The 23,026-nt window shown below is 44.8% G+C and overlaps 1 protein-coding gene across 1 annotated transcript in view; it reads right to left on the bottom strand.

Moving 5' to 3' along the window:
* LOC126996261 (G-protein coupled receptor GRL101-like) overlaps nucleotides 1-23,026 on the bottom strand; it is a 140,406-nt gene that overhangs the window by 63,010 nt on the left and 54,370 nt on the right. Inside the window, exons 6-7 of the mRNA XM_050856637.1 lie at nucleotides 6,465-6,663; nucleotides 1-148 (exon numbers count right to left, since the gene is read on the bottom strand). The exon at nucleotides 1-148 is cut by the window's left edge and continues 51 nt beyond it. Coding sequence (XP_050712594.1) covers nucleotides 1-148; nucleotides 6,465-6,663 — 347 coding nt within the window. The remainder of the gene's footprint in view (nucleotides 149-6,464; nucleotides 6,664-23,026) is intronic.

Raw genomic sequence — 23,026 nt, 5'->3', positions numbered from 1 at the left:
CCAGCTGACAGAGGGGTGAGCTCCGCCACTGCACGTCGTAGATAAAGTAGACGCCGCGGTAAGTCACGTCCACGGCGGCGATGATGAGGAGGTAGAGGCCCATGCAGAGGTCACCCAGGGCCAGGTTGGTGATGAGGAACGAGTGCACCTGAGGGAAACACGGGAAGCATGGAAGAGCAGGTTGCAGAGAGCATGGACTATTGTAGGTGGAGGAAGAAACACGGGAGCATGGAAGAGCAGGGTACAGAAAGAGACGGGGAGGTGCAAGATACACAGGAAAAATAGAAAAGGGAAACACGGGAAGCATGGAAGAAAAGGTTACAGAAAGCCTAAACTGGAGGTACAGGAGGAAACACGGGAAACATGGAAGAGCAGGGAACAGAAAGGGAGGGAGAGGCGGAAGAAACAAGAAAAGCATGGACGAGTAACTAGCTAACAAATGGAGAACAGACACCCGGTGGCGCTTCGCTTCACTCACCCGCCGCCACGCTTAGTTTTTTTCCAGGAGCAGCAATTAGAGGACTTTTTTTTTTTTTTTTTTGCTTTCTTGCCCTAGAATTGCTTTCGTTACTGTAAACACACACACACACACACACACACACACACACACACACACACACACACACACAATCACACACACACACACACACACACACACACACACACACACACACACACACAATCACACACACATGAAATAGGCGCGCGCACAAGCACAAATAGTGTGTGTGTGTGTGTGTGTGTGTGTGTGTGTGTGTGTGTGTGTGTGTGTGTGTGTGTGTGTGTGTGTGTGTGTGTGTGTGTGTGTGTGTGTGTGTGTGTGTGTGTGTGTGTGTGTCTTAAATCTCAAGCAACTGTCAACACGGAAGGAATGAAAAGGAAAAAGAAAAAGAAATTATAAAGAACAAGAGAGAGAGAGAGAGAGAGAGAGAGAACTGGAGCCTGGAACCCACAGCCACACCACTCCAGTGTTCAGCGACAGCTGATTGGGCCTCCACAGCTACCTGTGTACCCGCTCTACCTGCAAGTCTTGCCACCCACGCACCCAGCTCACCATGGCGCCGCCTACCGGTACTCGCCGCCGGGTCCACAGTACAGTGCTTAATGAGCTTAAAATTGTGTCGGCCAACCTCAGGGGGTTCCATACCAACATCGGAGAACTAACCCACAGTGTTTTAAAACAGCGAGTGGATGTGGTGTTCGTGTGTGAGATCTTTCTAGACAATAGTGTGCCGGCCAATTACGCTCGGGTGAATGGGTATTCCCCCTGGGTGAGGAAAGACCGCTCCACCCAGGGCGGGGGCGTGACCTTCTGCTACAAGGACACACTGAAGTGCAGGTAGTAGAGCCACCCCAGCCCATGTCCAGGAAAATAGAAATATTAGTGTTGAAAATAAGGGACAAAAACTCAAACAGTGTTCTGTGTATTGGCTGTTATCGCCCACCTTCCTAGGGGTCAGGAACCTGGTCACCACTAGGGCAGTAGCGTCTGTCCCCGAACAACTGCACCAGCCCAGCAGCAGGACATGGCACTACCAGCGGCAGTTCCTGTACACCTACGTCGGCTTGTGGAACACTCTCCTTGCCTCGCAGCAGAACCTTGAGGGCGTGACTCTGCAAGGCTTCAAGGAGTGTGCGCACCAGTGGCTAATGGCAGGTCGACGTGGGTGAAAAGACACAAGGCAGGCCTTAAGATAGGCGGCTGTAATGAAGCTTCCTTTGGCCTATAGTGCTATCTGTACTTAATTGATTATGTAGCACTCCAATATAGTGTAATAGTGTTAATAAAAAAAATAAAAGAGAGAGAGAGAGAGAGAGAGGAGAGAGTCAGTAAACTGATGATATTGATGCATTTTGTTGACATCATCCTGCCGAATCAATTACCTGGAAAAAATATGATCATGGAAAACAGTCTCATCGAATCAATTTTAGCTCCCTTCCTCCCTTACCTCCTTACCCTTCCTTACGCCTCCTATCTTATTTTCCTCTCTTACTCCTCTTCCAGTTCCGTCCCTTCCTTTTATTTCTTCCCCTCTCATTCCATTCCCTTTTCTCCCTTCCTTTCCCTTCCGTGCCTTTGTCACGTCTCACATTCATTTCAATCCGTTACTTTTCTTATCCAAACCTTTCCTTCCCTCATTTCCTCCTTCCTTTCCTCTACTTAACTTTCCTTCCATTCTCTTCACTCCCTATTTGGAAAGGAGAGGGGACCGTTAGGACTACAACAACTACCGTGGTATTACACTGCTCAATGTGCCAGGCAAGGTGCTTCCCTACCTATTGCTGATGCGAATTCGCAGCGAGGTGTTGAAGCTGCAGAGATCTGAACAGTCTGGGTTCACGCCTGGTAAGTCAAAAAGTGACCGTATCCTAGCGCTTCGCGTATTGGTGGAGCGCCGACGTGAGTTTCGACATGTCGATCTCATGAAGGCGTTTGACTCAGTGCATTGTGAGGCACTCTGGGATTTTCCTGCGACTCCGTGGGATTCCTGCGAGGACTATTGGTTTGCTGAGTGGCCTGTATTCTGGGACTGAGAGTGCTGCGAAGTGTAGGGGGCTTGTCCAGCTTCTTTCCCGTGAATGCGGGAGTGAGGCAAGGCCCCATCGCTTTTCAACACTTGTATGGGCTGGGTACTGGGCAGAGTTGTGTACCAGAGTCATTGTGGAGTATCCGTTGGTAATACCAAGGTCACTGACCTTGTTTTTTGCCGATGATGCAGTAATCCTTGCGGAGTCGCAGGAGAATTTGATGATGGCTCTCGAGGCACTGCACGAGAAGTTCTTGGGCTTCAGGTTTCCTGGGTCAAGACCAAGGTTCAGATGTTAGGAGGATTGGTAGATGAAACAGTATGGTCTGTTCATGCGTGTGGCGAGGACATTGAGATCTCGGAAAGTTTCACATACCTTGGTAGCGTAGTTCAGAACAACGGTGAGTCTCGCCAGGAAGTCTTACGGCGGATTGGTTTGGCCCACGGTGTTATGGACTCGCTCAGCACGAGTATAATTTATAGCGTTGTCGATACCTGTGTAGAAGGACAAGGAACCGGATCTTCAAGTCTCTTGTACTCCCTGTCTTACTCTACGGCCGTGAGACATGGACACTTAATGGGGACTTAAAGAGACGGATTGATGCTTTTGGTAATAAGTGTCTACGCAGAATCATGGGATATCGCTGGAATGACTTTGTGTCAAACCAGCGACTACTCCGTGAGACTGACTCGACATATATTAACTGCATAGTCCGTCAACGCCAACTCCAGCTATACGGGCAGGTGGCACGTTACCCAGAAGCCGACCCTTCTCACAGGGTTGTCTCTGTAAGAGACAATCCTGGGTGGAGGAGGCCAAGGGGACGCCCACTGAATTCGTGGCTTGAGCAAGTCGACAGATGCTTCCAAGAGGTACTCAGGATGAGAAGGGGCCTGCATGGAAAGTCGCCCGGAGGGTCCCAGACTTGGCGTCGCAGGGTGGATGAGGCGACGCGCCCTCGGCGTATGCCCCATTGACTGATTGATTGATTGCCTCCTTTCCCTCCGCTTCTCTTCCTCCTTTTTCCCTTTGTCTTCCTCTTTTCTTCTCTTCTCTCTTTCACTTTCCTTCTATTTACCAAAACTAATACCATTTTTCTCCTTCAGCAACCCACCGTTCTCTCTCTCCCTTCCTCTCCTTCCTTTTCTCAAATCACATTCCATCCTCCTTCATCTCTCCTCCCCTTCCTCTCCTGTCACAGCCTTCCCTTCTCCCCGTCACTCCCCTTCCTGACCGCCCTCTCTTCCCATCTATTTTTTTTCACCTCCCCATCACATTCTTTCCGTCCTCCTCTCCTCCTCTTCCTCCTCAGTTAAAACTCTTCCATTCCCCTTCCTCTCTCCTCTCCGTAGCATCAGTCTCTTCTCCCTAGTTTCTCTGTCTTCTCTCAAAATTTCCTTTCTCTTTTTCCTTTTTTCATCCCTTTCCCATTCCCTTTTCTTTTCTCTCCCTCCCATTACCTGAGTTTTCTCCCCCTCTTCCCTCAACCCAGTTGTTTCTCTCCTCTCCATCCCCTCCATTCTTCATCTCCCTTCCGTCTTCCTCTCCCGCATGCATTCCTATTCTCTTTTACATTTCCTTCTCCCTTTCTCTTTCATCAGCCTCCTTTTCACTCTCTCCTGCTTTCCTTTTTCTCTTTCTCTTCTTACTTTCCTTCGTTTTTAACCTCTTACTTCTCTTTTTCTCTTCTCTTTTATCAGACTCATTTTTCTTCCTCTCCTGCTTTCTTCTTTCTCCTTCTCTTCTTCCTTTCCTTCGTTCTTTACCTCTATCTTTCCATTCTCTCCATCATATTCTTTTTTCCCTCTTCTGTTTTCTTCTCTCTCTTCTTTTTTTCTTTCGTTTTTAACTTCTTCCCCTTATCTTCTCTATACTTCCTCCATTTTCTTATCTTCCATTGTCGTTTATCTCTCTCCTCTTTTCTTCTTTTTCTTTCTCTTATTTTTTCTCCTTCACTCTTATTCTTTATCTTTTCCTTGTCCTCTCTTTAACTTCCATCCTCTATATTTCTTTCCTTATCTTCCCTTGCCGTTTTTCTCCCTCTTCTGTGTTCTTCTTTCTCCTTCTCTCTTTCCTTTCCTTCGTTCTTTATCTCTATCATTCCCTTGTTCTCTCTTTACTTCCTCCTCTCTTTACTATCTTGCTCTCTCCCTCTCTTCCTTTGCTGATTTTTTCCCTCTCCCTTTTTTTTCTTTATCTTTCTCTTTTTCCTTTCCTTCGTTATCAACATATATCTTCCTTTATTCTCTTTCTCTCTGTCGGTCCCTCCCCTACCTTTTTTTTTCTTCTCTCCCTTCCCTTATCGCAATTCCTCTCTCCCTTTCCCCTCCATTCGCTCTCTTCCCTTTCTTTTTCTTTTCTCCTCCTTTCTCCTTCTTTCTTTCCCTTCCTTTATCACCTTTCCTCCTTATTTCCTTCTTCAGCACATCCCTTTCCCCATTCGCAGCCTCATCCTTCCCTCCCTCCCTCCTTTACCTTTACTTTCTCTTCCTTACCAATTCCTTTCCGTTCCCTTTCCCTTCATTTTCACCATCATTTCCTCTTTACTTCCTCCTTCTGTAAATCCCTTTCTCCATTCACAAACCCATCTCTCTCTCTCTCTCTCTCTCTCTCTCTCTCTCTCTCTTTATAACGACCTTTTCACAGTTTATGATGTAACCAAATCACTGGACGTAGTCTATCTTGATTTCCAGAAAGCGTTTGATAAAGTCCCACATCATAAATTACTTTAAAAATTAAAGCAAATAGGTATTGATGGTCAAGTAAACCAATGGATCGCAAAAAGTTGGTTGAGCAACAGACAAGAAAGAGTGGTGATTGACGGATTTAACTCAGAGTGGGCACCGGTCACTAGTGGCGTCCCTCAGGGCTCGGTTCTTGGCCCAGTGTTCTTCGTTATTTACATCAACGATGTGGTTGTTGAACTCAATAATCGCATTAGTAAATTTGCAGACGACACAAAGATTGGTAACTCGGTTCACACTGACGAAGACAGGCAAAGCCTCCAAGAGGATTTGCACAAATTTTTAGCTTGGTCGGATAGATGGGAGATGCCCTTTAACGTAGACAAGTTCCAGGTCCTTCAAGTTGGAAAAAGGAATATGAAGTTCGATTACGAAATGCGCGGTGTTAAACTCAAAAGCGTTCAATGCTTTAAGGACTTGGGGGTCAAAATCGTGTCAAACCCCAAATTCTCACAGCAATGCATCGATGCAGCAAATAAAGCGAACAGAATGTTGGGCTTCATTAAAAGAAACTTTTTATTCAAGAATAAAGATGTAATACTCCCGCTCTACAATAGTTTAGTCAGACCCCACTTAGAATGTGCGGTACAGTTTTGGTCTCCCCACCATGCAAAGGACATTGCTAAATTAGAAGGTGTTCAGCGTCGGGCAACAAAAATGATCCCTTCCTTGCGCAACAAATCTTGCGAAGAAAGGCTTTCCACCCTTAACATGTTCTCTCTTGAGAAACGTCGCCTCCGAGGAAAACTGATCGAATGTTTTAAAATACTTAATGGTTTCACGAATGTAGATAGATCAACATTGTTTATGATCGATGACACTTTGCGAACGAGGAACAATGGTGTAAAACTCAAATGTAGACAAGTAAATTCAGACTGCGCCAAATTTTTCTTCACCAACGTTGTAGTGGGAGAATGGAATAAGCTCCCACCGTCAGTGGTCCAGTGAAACACGATTGAATCCTTCAAAAACAAACTCGACCGTCACTTCCTTCAACTTAATATCAACTAGAGTTGAAATACAACGTTTTGGAGCCATCTGATTAATGTAGAATCACATAGGTTTAAGGACAGACCACCTAATCTGGACCATGGGGTCTGTGTGGTCTGATTTTCTATGTAAATCCATGTAAATCTCTCTCTCTCTCTCTCTCTTTTCCCGTCCCTTCCTCTGGCCCGTCCCATCACCCACCTTGTTATCAGTCTCGTACAGGAGTCGCCACACGATGACCAAGAAGTTCCCGGAGAGGGCGAGGGAGGCGAGGATCCACACACACACCCGCAGCACGCCGTTGGTCATGAGGTCCTCGCAGGAGCTGAACTGGTCCGGCAGCGGGTAGCACTGTGGAACCCGCCGTGCCAGACAGCAGAAACGGAACTCATCTACCCACCTGTCCGGGAGAGTGAAGGAGAGGAGAGGTGAGGTGGGGGAGGGGAAAGGGGAAGGCAGGGGAGGGAGGAGGGGAGGTATGTGTGGAGGGTATGTGTGTGTGTGTGTGTGTGAAGGGGTGAGTTGTGTGTTTTGTGTTTTGTTTTGTTTTATGTTTTCTTGTACGTTTTGTTTTGTTGTTTTGTTTTGCTGTATTTTGTTGTGGTTTTGTGTTTGGTTTTGTTTGTTGTGCTGTGTGTGTGTGTGTGTGTGTGTGTGTGTGTCGAGGTGGGAGTATGTATTGTGTTGTGTTCTGGGATAGTGTTTGTCGATCTATTTCGGAGACAATGGCATTTCATTCACGGACATAATGCGGTGTTTTTTTCACGCAGTTGTTTCATTGGAAAGGAGATACGGAGCGCCCGAGGGAAAGCGTTGTGGTAATAGCGGTTTCAGGTATATACACTCTCCACATAAATTCTCGAACCCTTTAAGCACCATGCATTCTGAGATACATGGACGAAGAATTTTGAGACACCTCTTCCTGTATAAAACGGGTGTTAGCCCTGTGTACACATGCTCTGTGTGAAGGAGATGCCAAGGGCTCCTTATTACATGCGCACTGATAAGTCTTGTCGCTTGATCTCGATAATGTATTGCTAATATGCTGTGGTGTAAGGTAAATGTATCGGTTATGTAACCAAATTTTAATATTTGATTATGTGTCGCAGTAATAATTCCTCGCCAAATGAGGGAATGATAATTCCAGGTGGTAGTTTGAGTATATTTGCCAGTAAAAGTATGTAAAATTAGAATATCTGCCAAACTCAATACTTAAACCACATGCTGCGACAGCTTGGATATACGTATGAGGATGGGAGGTATTTATTTGGTAATGAGTGTAAGCACCGCCTATGCCGAGTATACTGTTAAGTCTACTTCGAGGCGTGTCATTAGTGGAGCCTGTTTCCACTTCTCTGTTGGGCCGTAGTGATACGGTAGAGATGGACATATCAATCCGCCGTGCTGTTTGGAGATAACTGAGGCCTTCAGTGTGGAGGATAATAATGACCTTGCGCCGGTCTTGTGGGGTCTCAACTGAAACTAACGTGAGCATGACTTACTGCACCCATCAAAGCGTCACAGGATCGAAACGTATCATGTACGATACAGTAATGGATTCCTATGCGTCAGCACCAACCATTCCGAGGCGACTAGTCGCGATCGATTCATTTTCACATGCATCGTGACCAGGTGTTCGAAAGCTTTTTGTTGAAAGTATACGTGGTGCCGCGCCGCTCACCGACTATCACCAGCTTACGAGCATTATTTTAACGATGATAGGTTAGTATTTCCGGGGCGATAGGCTAGTATTTCAAGGGGGATAGGTTAGTATTGCCGGGGCAATAGGCTAGTATTTCAAGGGCGATAGGTTAGTATTTCAAGGGCGATAGGTTAGTATTTCAAGGGCGATAGGTTAGTATTTCAAGGGCGATAGGTTAGTATTTCAAGGGCGATAGGTTAGTATTTCAAGGGCGATAGGTTAGTATTTCAGGGGCGATAGGTTAGTATTTCAGGGGCGATAGGTTAGTATTTCAGGGGCGATAGGTTAGCATTTTAGCGGCGATAGGTTAGTATTTCAGTGGCGATAGGTTAGTATTTCATCGGCGATAGGTTAGTATTTCAGTGGCGATAGGTTAGTATTTCAGCGGCGATAGGTTAGTATTTCAGTGGCGATAGGTTAGTATTTCAGCGGCGTTAGGTTAGTATTTCAGAGGCGATAGGTTAATATTTCAGCGGCGATAGGTTAGTCTTTCACCGGCGATAGGATAGTATTTCAGTGGCGATAGGTTAGTATTTCAGTGGCGATAGGTTAGTATTTCACCGGCGATAGGATAGTATTTCAGTGGCGATAGGTTAGTATTTCAGCGGCGATAGGATAGTATTTCAGTGGCGATAGGTTAGATTTTCACCGGCGATAGGATAGTATTTCAGCGGCGATAGGCTAGTATTTCAGCGGCGATAGGTTAGTATTTCCGCGGCGATAGGTTAGTATTTCACCGGCGATAGGATAGTATTTCAGTGGCGATAGGTTAGTATTTCAGCGGCGATAAATCAGAATTTCAGCGGCGTTAGGTTATTATTTCTGTGGCAGTAGGTTATTATTTCAGTGGCGATAGGTTATTATTTCAGCGGCGATAAGTTAGTACATCAGCGGCGATAAGTTAGAATTTCAGCGGCGATAGGTTAGAATTTTAGCGGTGATAAGTTCGTATTTCAGCGGCGATAGGTTAGTATTTCAGCGGCGATAGGTTAGTATTTCAGCGGCGATAGGTTACTATTTCAGCGGCGATAGGTTAGTATTTCAGCGGTGATAGGTTACTATTTCAGCGGTGATAAGTTAGAATTTCAGCGGCGATAGGTTAGAATTTCAGCGGCGATAGGTTAGAGTTTCAGTGGGGATAAGTTAGAGTTTCAGCGGGGATAGGTTAGAATTTCAGCAGTGAGAGGATAGTATTTCAGCGGCGATAAGTTAGTATTTCAGCGGCGACAGGTTAGTATTATAGGGGCGTTAGGTTAGTATTTCAGCAATGATAGGATAGTGTTTCAGCGGCGACAGGTTTTAGTCCATTAGGTTGAGGTGAGGTTCTTCTGCCATGTAAATAGATTCAGGGATCAAGGCGGCTAAGCGATGTTTGTCAGTCGCCCACACAACAACACAGCATTTACTTTCTGGGTAAACTTTGAATTTTTTTACGTGGAGATAATGTATTTGTTTTGGCTTGAAATTAATACGTTGTGATTCTTCGAGGAATTCGCTCCACCGCTTTCATAGCTGTTCTCCGGCGAAAAAAAACATTTAATTTCATCGAGAAACTGGGCTGGGCTGGGCTGAGGCTGTCCAAGGATTTAATTTTAGCCAGAAACAAGCAACTGGAGTCTCTGAAAATACCCTCCTGTCAGCCGAACATTCACCGAGTTGCGCTGGGCTGAAAGTGTCAAGGGGAGAATCTACAGAAAGTGAGAAAGAGAAAATAGGCGTTGTGTTGTGTTTGCGTTTTAAAGATTCGTGTTTTTGTGTTGCAATGTTTCGTGTTTATGTTTCAATCTATCATAAGGTGGAAGGCAGAGCAAACAACACATTTATCCACACTCACCTGACGAGAGAATTACAGGTGTGTGTGTGTGTGTGTGTGTGTGTGTGTGTGTGTGTGTGTGTGTGTGTGTGTGTGTGTGTGTGTGTATTTACCTAGTTGTATTTATCTAGTTGTAGTTTTACAGGGCCTGGGCTTACGCTCGTGTGGTCCCATCTCCGTATCTGTATTTGTCCAACTTTTCCCTAAAACTATGCACACAGTCCGCCGATACTACATTCTCACTTAGTCTGTGTATGTGTGTGTGTGTGTGTGTGTGTGTGTGTGTGTGTGTGTGTGTATTTTTCAATTTACATCAACGAGAATAAAGTGCCCCCAAGGAAATGGAGTTAGTGTGTCAGGGTCAGGTATTGAAAGTATCATAACCGGGTCTTAGCGTGGAGGAAAGTATAAGGCCTAATTGGCTCTCAGGAAATTGAGTTACGGGCGCAGTGGAACAAAATCGAATCTCAAATGAAAGTAATCAGAGTCCGAACGAAGATATTGTTTTTGAATATAATGGAGAAAGAAAATAATGATGGAGAAATAGAAAAAAAAAACAGCGGATACATAAATAGTACGTAGAAATCGAGTTATGGGCGCAGTGGAACAGAATCGAATCGCAAATGAAAGGAATCAGAGTCCGGACGAAGATATTCCTTATGAACATAATGGAGGAAATAGAAATGTAAATAGTTCGTAGAAATAAATCAGCTGAGTGAGCGTCAATGAAATCAGCTTGCACTTAACTAAATGATGGAAAAGTTCAAAGATATAAAGAGAAGAGTATTTTTACCTTCAAGACGGAAAATAACGTAGGCGAAGTTTAGTATATATTTCAACATCACGAAAACAGAACCCTTTTAAACAGAGGATAGTCTTTACGTGATAAAGAAAAATAACATCCAAGTACAAACAAAAGAAGAAATGTAGAGGATGTTACGAGGTGAGATCGAGAACGGAACATAAAGAAATACGAATCAGAATAAGAACAAGGAATAAGAATGGAAAAAAATATGGAAATACGAGGGAAATGTGAATTCAAGAGGGAAGATAATATTACGTTAGGACAAACAAATTATAGGACTGACTCGGAAGCTTAAGAAAAAGAAACTCGATATAAGAGGAAGACATCTGAATACAGGACAGAAAAAGAAACTGAACATAAAGAAATTCGATGTTAAAGAAAGGGATTTGAACACATGCGAAGATGAAGAAACTCAACAAAGAAATCCGATACAAAAAGAAGGAATTTGAGTACATCGTTGAAGAAGAACCTGAACATAAAGAAAAAAAATCGATGTAAAATGAAGGAATCTGAATACGAGAGAAAAGAAGAAAACTAGCATAAAGAAATTCGATAAAAGAGGAATTTTTTTTAGATCGTTATGGAAGAAGAATTTTAAGGTCAAGAAATTCAGTGTAAGAGGAAGAAATTTGAATACATTGGAAAAGAAGAAAACTGGCATAATGAAAGTCGATACAAAAGGAAGGCATCTGAATACATTCGAGAGGAAGAACCTTAGCATAAAGAAATTCGAAATAAGAGGAAGAAATTTGAATACATTGGAAAAGAAGAAAATTGGCATAATGAAAGTCGATATAAAAGGAAGGCATCTGAATACTACATAGGAGAGAGGTGGAGTTAAAAGGAAGAAAAAACACAAAAGAGGGGTTGAGAAACGTAACACCAAAGAAAAAAGAAAAAAAAATCGATATAAAAAAAGAATAAAACTGAATACTACATGAGTAAGAAAATCGAAAATCACGAGAGAGAGAGAGAGAGAGAGAGAGAGAGAGAGAGAGAGAGAGAGAAAGAATGTATTAAAAAAACTCAAAATCCAAAATTCAGAATCCATAATAGAGTCACGAGAGAGACCTACAAACGTAACATCAAAGAAAATAGAAAATAGAAAATTAGAGTTAACAAAAATCCAAAAAAACAAAACTAAACATAAAATCCTAATCGAGTACTATCTGAATTCACTGACGATAGAAAATGCTTAAGTCGGCTGTTATATATAATATGTTATATAATTATCTAGCAGGTAAAGGTGAGTAAGGGTGGATGAAGACTTTGATATATGTAAAATAAAAACGTTAACTTTAATAATTTGCATTTAGTTTTTTTTTATGATTTTAAAGGAAAGTCTTTAAAATCGTCGCTCGCTATCTTTGATCTCTGAATAGCACCTGGCTGCGTGAAATGGCCATTACATAAAGTTTCTTATAACCTCCATGAAGAGTGAAGATGAAAGGAGAGCTGAGGGGCAGGACCGCTACGTAACATAACATAACAAGATGACGCCTCTGTAAACACTCGCCTGCGCCATAACAGGTTGTGGCCGACCATAAGGCCCACCCAAAAAGTTTGCTGGGGCCATAGGCAGAACGGAAATAAAAATAAAGAAAACATAAAACTGAGTTGCATAAAATTAACTAGCACTGAAATAATAAATCTATCCAACTGAAAATTAAGTAACAAAATTATAAATAACAGAAACATTGGTAACAAATTTAAGTATAAAAAATGAGTAACAAAATCAGGTAACACAAAATTAAATAACAAAATTAAGTAACACAAAATCAAGCAACACAAAGTCAATTACCACAAAATCAAATAACATAAAATCAAGTAAGTTTATTTATTTATTTATTTATTTATTTTTATTTTACGTTCCGCCTATGGCTGGGGTAGGCCTTCTTGGTGAGACCCGGCGGTCGGCCCAGCCCATTACGGTGCAGGCAAGTGTATATAGAGGTGTTGAGGCTCTCTCAGACTCCCTTGAGCGAGCACTTGGTACCCTGAGGGATTTTTTAGTATAGGCGAGGGGGGGAGGAGTAATGGGAGCAATGGGAGGAGTAATGGGAGGGGACATCTAGCTCATAATATAACCAGGCAGCTTAGAAGTAATTCTAGGGGAGTAACAGAGGACGGGCAAAGAATCTTCTATACTAACAGCAGGAGCCTCAGAAACAAGATAGACTTACTAAGGGGTGAAGCTTGTTCAGAAAATTTTGACATAATAGCGATCACTGAGACATGGATAGACACTGCTAATATAAATTTTAGATCAGAATTTGAATTATCGGGTTATCAGATGTTTCACAAAGACAGAAGGGGCAGAAAGAGAGGTGGAGTTGCGCTATATGTTAAAGACTCACTTAAATGATTAGTTAACAATTCAGTCAAAACTAACATGGATTCAGAATTAGTTTGGGTGGACGTTTACAAAGGGAAAGAAAAACTAACTCTAGGAGTTATATACAGGCCACCCAACCTTAACAGGCAGGACACGAGTACATTACTACAGGAGATTGGCAGGGCGAGTATGAGTAGAAATATCTGCGTAATGGGGGACTTTAATTATAGGAATATAGACTGGGAAGACCTAGTGGGTGACCTGGAAGCCGAGGACTTTCTTGAAGTTATACAAGATAATTTCCTTAAGCAGGTAGTTGCTGAGTCTACCAGAGGAGATAACATATTAGATTTAGTCCTAACCAATAATGGGAACTTGCTACGTGAGTTGGAGGTGGGCGGAGTGTTAGGAAATAGTGACCACAGAACGGTTCGTTTTAGCTTAGACTGGGCGGTAACCCGCGAGCCAAACCCAGTGTTAGTGCCAGATTTTAGAAGAGCAAATTACGAGGGGCTTCGAAGACATCTTGAAGGGGTAAACTGGGATAATTTAGGGATTTATGAGGGCCAGAACTGCGGATTGGAGAGCCAGGAGAACCAGATAGAAATGTCTTACAATAATTTAGTTAGAGTAATAGTAGAGGGGCAAGGACAGCATATACCACAGCGAACACTTAGAAAAGAAAACAATGATCCTAAGTGGATGACTCGTGGACTAAAACACGAGTTAAAGAAGGGAATTTATCAGAAAATAAAGAATGGCGAAACACATCTCAGGGGCCGGTACGTCGAACTATCTAGATTAGTTAAGAAAAACACCATGATAGCAAAAAGGAACTATGAGATCAAAGTAGCAAATGAGGCGAAAAGTAATCCTAAGCGCTTCTTTCAGATGTATAGAACAAAAACGCGGGAGAAAATTGGACCGCTGAAAACAAACACAGGGGAGCTAGTAGATAATTACGAAAATATGAGCACATTGTTGAACGACTACTTCCTTTCAGTATTCACACAGGAGGATCGAACGACTATACCGGAAAGAGTTCAGGTGTACGAGGGCGGGGATGGCGATAAATTGAGGGATATAATCATTACCAGGCAAGTAGTTCAGGATGAGATAGATAAGCTTAAGAAGAACAAGTCGCCAGGTCCTGACGGGATATTTCCGAGGGTATTAAAGGAATTAGGTTATGTACTCAGTGACCCATTAACCGACATCTTTAAGATGTCGGTAAATACTGGCTATGTGCCGAGCCTATGGAAAGTAGCTAATGTGACGCCGATTTTTAAAAAGGGTGACAGGTCAGTTGCTTCAAACTATCGCCCAATTAGCTTAACATCGGTTATAGGGAAGATGCTGGAGTCCATAATAGCCAGGAACATTCGGGAGCATTTAGAGAAACATAGCTTAATTCACGATTCGCAGCATGGGTTCACAAAAGGTAGGTCATGCCTCACCAATCTCCTTGTCCTTCTACAATAAAGTATTTGAGGCGGTTGACAGAGATGAAAATTATGATGTAATCTATCTTGATTTTAGTAAAGCGTTTGACAAAGTTCCTCACCAACGACTGTTGCTTAAATTACAGGCTCACGGAGTAGAGGGTAAAGTTTTGAACTGGGTCAAGGCGTGGCTTAGCAATAGGAAGCAAAGAGTGCAAATCAATGGTAAAAGATCTGACTGGGGATGTGTTACGAGTGGGGTCCCACAAGGTTCGGTATTAGGTCCACTTTTGTTTATTATTTATATCATTGACTTAGATACAGGAATTAGTAGTGATGTTAGTAAATTTGCAGATGATACCAAGATCGGTAGAGTAATTGAGTCGGATCAGGACGCTAGTATTCTCCAAGGTGAACTCAACAGAGTGTATGACTGATCGGATAAATGGCAGATGGAGTTCAATGTAGGGAAGTGCAGTATTCTGAGTGTAGGTATAGGAACAACCCCTCACATAACTATTGCTTAAATGACACTCTCATAAGTAGGTCTGGGCGCGAGAGGGATTTAGGGGTCTTAGTGAGCTCTGATCTCCGTCCAAGGGCACAATGCATTCAAGCTAGAAATCGAGCTAATAGGGTACAGGGATTTATTTCAAGGAGCGTAAGCAACAGAGGCCCCGAGGTCTTCCTCAAACTATATTTAGCATTAGTTAGACCTCATCTTGACTATGCGGTTCAGTTCTGGTCACCTTACTATAGAATGGATATAAAAATGTTAGAATCGGTGCAGAAGAGGATGACTAAGATGATTCAGGGGTTGAGAAACTTGCCATACGAGGGAAGACTCAAACAGTTAAACTTGCATTCTCTGGAAAGGCGAAGGGTGCGTGGAGACATGATCGAGGTTTATAAATGGATGAAGGGCTTTAATAAGGGAGACATTCATAAGGTTTCGTTTGTAAGAGAACCGGGTGGGACACGAAGTAATGGGTTTAAACTGGATAAATTCAGATTCAACAGGGACATAGGCAAAAATTGGTTTACTAACAGGGTGGTGGATGAGTGGAATAGGCTTAGCAGTCATGTGGTGAGTGCCAATACAATTGTCACATTCAAAAATAGACAGCGATATTAGGTGGGGTTAGATACACGGGAGCTTAGGGTCAAAGGAGCTGCCTCGTACAGGCCTACCGGCCTCTTGTAGACTTCTGCGTTCTTATGTTCTTATGTTCTTATGTGCCATCTTGCTTGGCTCATGCTGACCTTCGGAGCTCATCTTTGATCCTCTCTTTAGAGAGAATCTAGAGTCCGGGTTGACAGGTGGTCTACAGGACAGCATTTTGGTAGTCTAGGTCACTCTAGGCCACTCGGCGATGACTAAAAAATTGCCAGATTGTTTGTCACAGCGAGCGGGGCGCGAACCTGCGTCCTCCTGTAAGCCGCGCCCACACGCTGACACAAAATTGAGCAACACAAAATCAAGTAACACAAAATCAGGTAATACAAAATCAAGTAAATAAATAAACTCTCTGTAACTCCTACCTCACCCAACCCTTCCCTTCCCATTGCTTTCTTACTCCCTCTTCTCTCTTCCCCTTCCACCCTCTTTCTTTTCCTCTCCCTCTCTCTCTTTTTTTCCTTCCGTTCCCTTCCCTTCATTAAAAAGTATCATTAGAAAAACAAAAACAAAGGAAAACAAGTCCAAAGTCGCGTGTTCCAGCATCTCAGGTGAGGATTGAGAGCCGGCGCAGGTGCTGGCAGATGTAACGAACCGTATTAAGCGTTGAAAAGGTAAGAAGGCGGCCGGAGTTTTTTATCACGAGAACGCCGACACATCATTAACTCCCTCATTAAGGTGGAAGGGGCGTGATTTCAATGTTATTATTATTATTATTATTATTATTATTATTATTATTATTATTATTATTATTATTATTATTATTATTATTTTATTATTATTATTATTATTATTATTATTATTATTATTATTATTATTATTCATTTTTTCTTCTTTTTTTTCTTTTTCATTCTCTTTATCTCTTTACCCTTTCCTTTTCTTTCTTTTTCAATTTCTCTCTCTTTTTCTCTTTCTTTCTATCTTTCTTTCTTTCTTTCCTCTCTCCTTCCTTCCTTTTCTTTCTTTTAATTTCTTTTCCTTTCTTTGTCTCTTTATTTCTTCCCTTTTCTTTCTTTCCTTTTCTATTATCATTTTTCACGTTGTTGTTATTGTTGTTGTTATTCCTATCATTCACTAATAAAGAAAAAAAATAGCAAAACCAACTTTATATTTTTTCCTCGACTTTAATAAAGCTTTGAAAGGAGGAGAAATAATAACAAGACATTTTAACGTTCCTCATAATTAGTCTGTCACTATTCTCAGTCTCTTGAGTCTAATATTAGCCGGATATTTCTTACTGCTCTTTTATCAGCCTTTCTTATGTAACTCAACTTCCTTTTCATCGCTTGAGCAGAAACCAGAAGATTGACAACGTTTTTTTTCTTTTTTTCTAGCTTGGTCATTGGCTTGCGACACACACACACACACACACACACACACACACACACACACACACACACACACACACACACACACACACTCACTCACTCACTCACACTCACTCACTTTTTTTTTTAACAAATTTTTACAAAAAAAGGAAGCTCAAAATTACACTTTTCAGGTATAATTATTCTAAGAGCTGTGTATGGGACAAATTGAATTGTCGAATGTTGAAACATACAAGCATACAAATACAAAATACGAAAAAGTAAGGATAAAACATGTAAAAACAATATGGAATAATGTCAGTTTGTCACTTTATATTTATAGTTCATAGCACTAGCGCACTTGGGTGTCCCTCACGCCACCTGTGAGCAGCCAGCTTCACCTGCTGCGTGCTCATGTTCTCCACTTGGGGAGTGGCTGCCGTGAACATGTTCCACAGGCGTGTGGTCCTGGCTCTCTCTCTCTCTCTCTCTCTCTCTCTCTCTCTCTCTCTCTCTCTCTCTCTCTCTCTCTCTCTCTCTTTTCTTCATTCTTTTATTTTTTTATTTCTTTCATTTCCATCTTTGATTCTTTGTTTCCTCTCAGTTTTTTCCTTCCTTCCTTCCTTTCTTCCATCTTTTCTTTCTTTCTCTCTTTCCTTCTTTTATTACCGATCTATATATTTGTTTTACCTTTTCTACTTATTCATATCTTCTCTCTCTGATCTATTTTTCTAACCCTGTTTGCCACTCTCCAACAACAGCAACAACAACAAAAAAAACAATAACACCACCACCCCCACCGTCGCAACGCAAAGTAAAAGGGAGGGAAAAACAACAGTCACAAACCCTCTAATCAACTAAACCTTGGAACACATCACAACACAACAGAACACTTACTGGGGGGCTAACCAGCGTGTCAAAGGGACCTGTAAAAAAGAGAGAGAGAGAGAGAGAGAGAGAGAGAGAGAGAGAGAGAGAGAGAGAGAGAGAGAGAGAGAGAGAGAGAGAGAGAGAGAGAGAGAGAGAGAGAGAGAGAGAGAGAGAGAGAGAGAGAGAGAGAGAGAGAGAGAGAGAGAGAGAGAGAGAGAGAGAGAGAGAGAGAGAGAGAGAGAGAGAGAGAGAGAGAGAGAGAGAGAGAGAGAGAGAGAATCTCACAAGGTCACGCCGTGCGATATGGAGCCCCGCCGCAGCCCCAGGCAGCGATGGTGTAAAATGACGAACAGTGAGGTGCGCACTGTGTCGGCGAACTTGAGGGGCTTCCACACCAATGTTGGAGAGCTCACTCATATGGCAATTCGAAAACATACTGCCGATATAGTTTTTGTGTGCGAAACATTTTTAGACGACATAGTGCCAGGGAACTATGCCCGAGTAAAGGGGTACTCAGCCTGGTTAAGGCAGGACCGCACCACCCAGGGCGGGGGCGTGGCTTTTTGTTATAAGGAGTCACTCAGCGTCCAGGTGGTCGAGCCTCCCGTGCCTGCGCCCAGGGAGCTTGAGTTATTAATACTCAAGGTGACAGACACTCATGGAAAGGGCCTGTTGTGCATTGGGTGTTATCGTCCCCCCACGCAGGGCGCAGTGCTTTTAAATTACCTAACTGATAACATTGATAACATGATGGTGGCAAATCAGTGTGACAATGTTATAATTATCGGTGACCTGAACCAGCATATAGTCAGGGACGCCTTTAACGCGCTGCTGGTTGTGCACGACCTTAAAAACTACGTCACATTCCCCACCCACAGCTCCGGTTCGTCAATTGACCCAGTAGTGACAAACCTCCCTCCTCACAGTGTTCAGTGTTCGCCTCTCGACTTTGTGGGTACCTCCGATCACGTGGCAGTGCTCACAAAAATCTAATTTAGGAGGCCAGACGAGGAAAGCCACACTCGTGTGGTGTGGAGGTGGGAAGCGGCGAACTGGGAGGCCATGCGTGCCGCCCTGAGAAGCACGGACTGGGAACACGTGCTGCGTGGCGACATGGACAAGCAGGTGGAGAGACTCACACAGCTGGTTTGGCCCGGAGTGCCGAGCCGCCTCTGATGAAAAATATCGTGCCAGGCGTGCCTTCAAGAGGCATCCCACGGCCCGAAACAGGCAGAGACACAGAGAGGCGGCTCAGCGCATGAGGAACACCCAGGAGTGGGCTGCTGAGCAGTGGAGAACGACCCTAAAATCAAAACTGAGAGGTGGCCAGGTCGGGAGTAAACGCTGGTGGAGCCTTGTCAAGGAGCATCAGGGCGCTTCGCGGGACGACACTGTCCCTCCCCTCCAGAGGGAGGATGGCAGCGTTGCTCACACTGCCTCAGACAAGGCGAACCTCCTGGCCATACACTTCTCAGAGAAGATGCGCATCTCTGATCCCAACAGAGCACCTCTAACTCTGCCGGAGGTGACGAAAGACAAGTTAGTGACAGTGGTGACGAGAGTGAGCAGAGGTGAAAAAGCTGCTCTCCACATTGGATGAGAGCAAAGCGGTGGGGCCAGACTACATCAGCCCCCGTCTGTTCCGTCATTATGCCGGGGAGCTGGCGCGCCCGCTTGCCTCTTTTTTCAACCACTGCCTACAGAGCAGCAGATGGCCCAAAACCTGGAAAATCAGCAAGGTGGTCCATTCACAAGAAAAATTCTAAAAATGATGTGAAAAACTACCGCCCTGTGTCTCTGTTGCCTGTGCTCAGTAAAGTGCTGGAAAGCATCGTGGCCACGAGAGTGACTGAGCACCTTGAGCGGCACCACTTGCTGTGCAGCAGGCAATACGGGTTTAGAAAGGATAGGTCGGCCTCTGACCTGCACCTGCTGCTGACCTCAAAGTGGAGTGCGGCCCTGGATCATGGAAGGGCCACTGCCGTTGTGGCACTCGACATCGAGGGAGCTTTCGACAAGGTGTGGCGTGAAGCCCTCATCGAAAGACTCCGCGCTGCAGGTGTCGAGGGGCCTCTCCTCCAACTCTTCACCGACTACCTGAGGGAGAGGCACCTGAGAGTGGTGCTCAACAGCAGAGAGTCGGAGGAGCATCCAATCCGAGCAGATGTTCCCCAGGGAAGCTGCCTAGGCCCTCTGCTCTGGAACATTTATATAAATGAACTATTAAACTTAATACCCAGTACACAGGCCTATGCAGATGACATCACCCTGACCCACAGCTACGATCCAGAGGAGAAGGCTCACACCACAGCTGAGCTCAACTACACTCTGAGACGCATCGTGGCCTGGGGCAACAAGTGGCAGGTGAAATTCGCCTCCAACAAAACTCAGCTGCTCACTGTCTCCAGGTCGAGTGAGCCCCTGCCCCTGGCCTTCGAAGGAAAGGCACTGGCGTTCCAGGAAGAGGTGGATATTTTGGGGGTTACTTACGACAGGAAGCTAACCTTCAAATCCCACATCGAGCGACTCGCCAGAGAGGGCTCGGGGAAGCTGGCATCCCTGAGGAGGATGTCAAGGCTTCTTGACAGTAAGGGGCTTCAGATCCTCTACAAGGCGCAAGTTCGCTCGTCCTTGGAGTACGCGTGCCTGGAGTGGGGAGGCGCGGCTCATAAACACCTCGTCCTCCTCGATAAGGTACAGGGCCGCGCAGCGAGGCTGATCAGGGACAGCGGCAGCATGCAGCAGCATCCGGGACTCTGCAGCCTCCAGCACCTCCGTGACGTGGCGGGGCTCACGGTGATGTACAAAATACATCATCAGCGGGTCCATCACCTCCAGGCTCTGAGGCAGCCTCTCCGGCGGGCCCAGGTAGCCACCAGGTCAGCCTCCCTAATTCCCGCAGAGCTGCTGCAGCCCCGCTGCAGAACGTGGCATCACCAGAGGCAGTTCATCAACACGTATGTAACCTGGTGGAATGGACTGCTTGCCTCGCAGCAATGCCTGGAGAACATGACTGTGCAGCGCTTCAAGGAGCTGGTGAACGCATGGCTGCCGTCATGAAATGCCCAGGCATCAGAGTTGATCCTTCAGATAGGGAACACTAAACATGTTTCCTTCGCCCTGAAGACACTGTAACTATGTGTAATGTGCACTACATTGAACTCTGTAATATAAACGTGTAATCTGTATAAAAAAAGAGAGAGAAATGTGCACTACATTGAACTCTGTAATATAAACGTGCAATCTGTATAAAAAGAAGGGAGAGAGAGAGAGAGAGAGAGAGAGAGAGAGAGAGAGAGAGAGAGAGAGAGAGAGAGAGAGAGAGAGAGATAGAGAGAGAGAGAGAGAGAGAGAGAGAGAGAGAGAGAGTGAGAGAGAGAGAGAGATAGAGAGAGAGATTTACATAGATTTACATAGAAAATCAGACCACACAGACCCCATGGTCCAGACTTGGTGGTCTGTCCTTAAACCTAAGTGATTTTACATTAATCAGAAGACTCCAAAACGTTGCACTTATACTCTAGTTGATATTAAGTTGGAAAAGTGACGGTCGAGCTTATTTTATTTTGAAGAGTCGTGTTACACTGGACCACTGATGGTGGAAGCTATTCCATTCTCGCACTACAACGTTGGTGAAGAAAAATTTTGTGCAGTCTGAATTTACTTGTCTACATCTGAGTTTTACGCCATTGTTCCTCGTTAGCAGACTGTCATCGATCATAAAACAATGTTGATCTGTCTACCATTCGTGAAACCACATTCGATCAGTTCCTGACCTCAAAGTGGAGTGCGGCCCTGGATCATGGAAGGGCTACTGCCGTTGTGGCACTCGACATCGAGGAGCTGACAAGGTGTGGCGTGAGGCCCTCATCGAAAGACTCCTCGCTGCAGGTGTCGAGGGGCCTCTCCTCCAACTCTTCACCGACTACCTGAGGGAGAGGCACCTGAGAGTGGTGCTCAACAGCAGAGAGTCGGAGGAGCATCCAATCCGAGCAGATGTTCCCCAGGGAAGCTGCCTAGGCCCTCTGCTCTGGAACATTTATATAAATGAACTATTAAACTTAATACCCAGTACACAGGCCTATGCAGATGACATCACCCTGACCCACAGCTACGATCCAGAGGAGAAGGCTCACACCACAGCTGAGCTCAACTACACTCTGAGACGCATCGTGGCCTGGGGCAACAAGTGGCAGGTGAAATGCGCCTCCAACAAAACTCAGCTGCTCACTGTCTCCAGGTCGAGTGAGCCCCTGCCCCTGGCCTTCAAAGGAAAGGCACTGGCGTTCCAGGAAGAGGTGGATATTTTGGGGGTTACTTACGACAGGAAGCTAACCTTCAAATCCCACATCGAGCGACTCGCCAGAGAGGGCTCGGGGAAGCTGGCATCCCTGAGAAGGATGTCAAGGCTTCTTGACAGCAAGGGGCTTCAGATCCTCTACAAGGCGCAAGTTCGCTCGTCCTTGGAGTACGCGTGCCTGGAGTGGGGAAGCGCGGCTCATAAACACCTCGTCCTCCTCGATAAGGTACAGGGCCGCGCAGCGAGGCTGATCAGGGACAGCGGCAGCATGCAGCAGCATCCGGGACTCTGCAGCCTCCAGCACCTCCGTGACGTGGCGGGGCTCACGGTGATGTACAAAATACATCATCAGCGGGTCCATCACCTCCAGGCTCTGAGGCAGCCTCTCCGGCGGGCCCAGGTAGCCACCAGGTCAGCCTCCCTAGTTCCCGCAGAGCTGCTGCAGCCCCGCTGCAGAACGTGGCATCACCAGAGGCAGTTCATCAACACGTATGTAACCTGGTGGAATGGACTGCTTGCCTCGCAGCAATGCCTGGAGAACATGACTGTGCAGCGCTTCAAGGAGCTGGTGAACGCATGGCTGCCGTCATGAAATGCCCAGGCATCAGAGTTGGGCCTTCAGATAGGGAACACTAAACATGTTTCCTTCGCCCTGAAGACACTGTAACTATGTGTAATGTGCACTACATTGAACTCTGTAATATAAACGTGTAATCTGAATAAAAAAAGAGAGAGAAATGTGCACTACATTGAACTCTGTAATATAAACGTGTAATCTGTATAAAAGAGAGAGAGAGAGAGAGAGAGAGAGAGAGAGAGAGAGAGAGAGAGAGAGAGAGAGAGAGAGAGAGAGAGAGAGAGAGAGAGAGAGAGAGAGAGAGAGAGAGAGAGAGAGAGAGAGAGAGAGAGAGAGAGAGAGAGAGAGAGAGAGAGAGAGAGAGAGAGAGAGAGAGAGAGAGAGAGAGAGAGAGAGAGAGAGAGAGAGAGAGAGAGAGAATGTAATGTGTAAATC

Source organism: Eriocheir sinensis, chromosome 9, assembly GCF_024679095.1.
Source record: "Eriocheir sinensis breed Jianghai 21 chromosome 9, ASM2467909v1, whole genome shotgun sequence".
Lineage (NCBI taxonomy): Eukaryota > Metazoa > Arthropoda > Malacostraca > Decapoda > Varunidae > Eriocheir > Eriocheir sinensis.
This window is presented reverse-complemented; position numbering and strand designations above follow the sequence as displayed.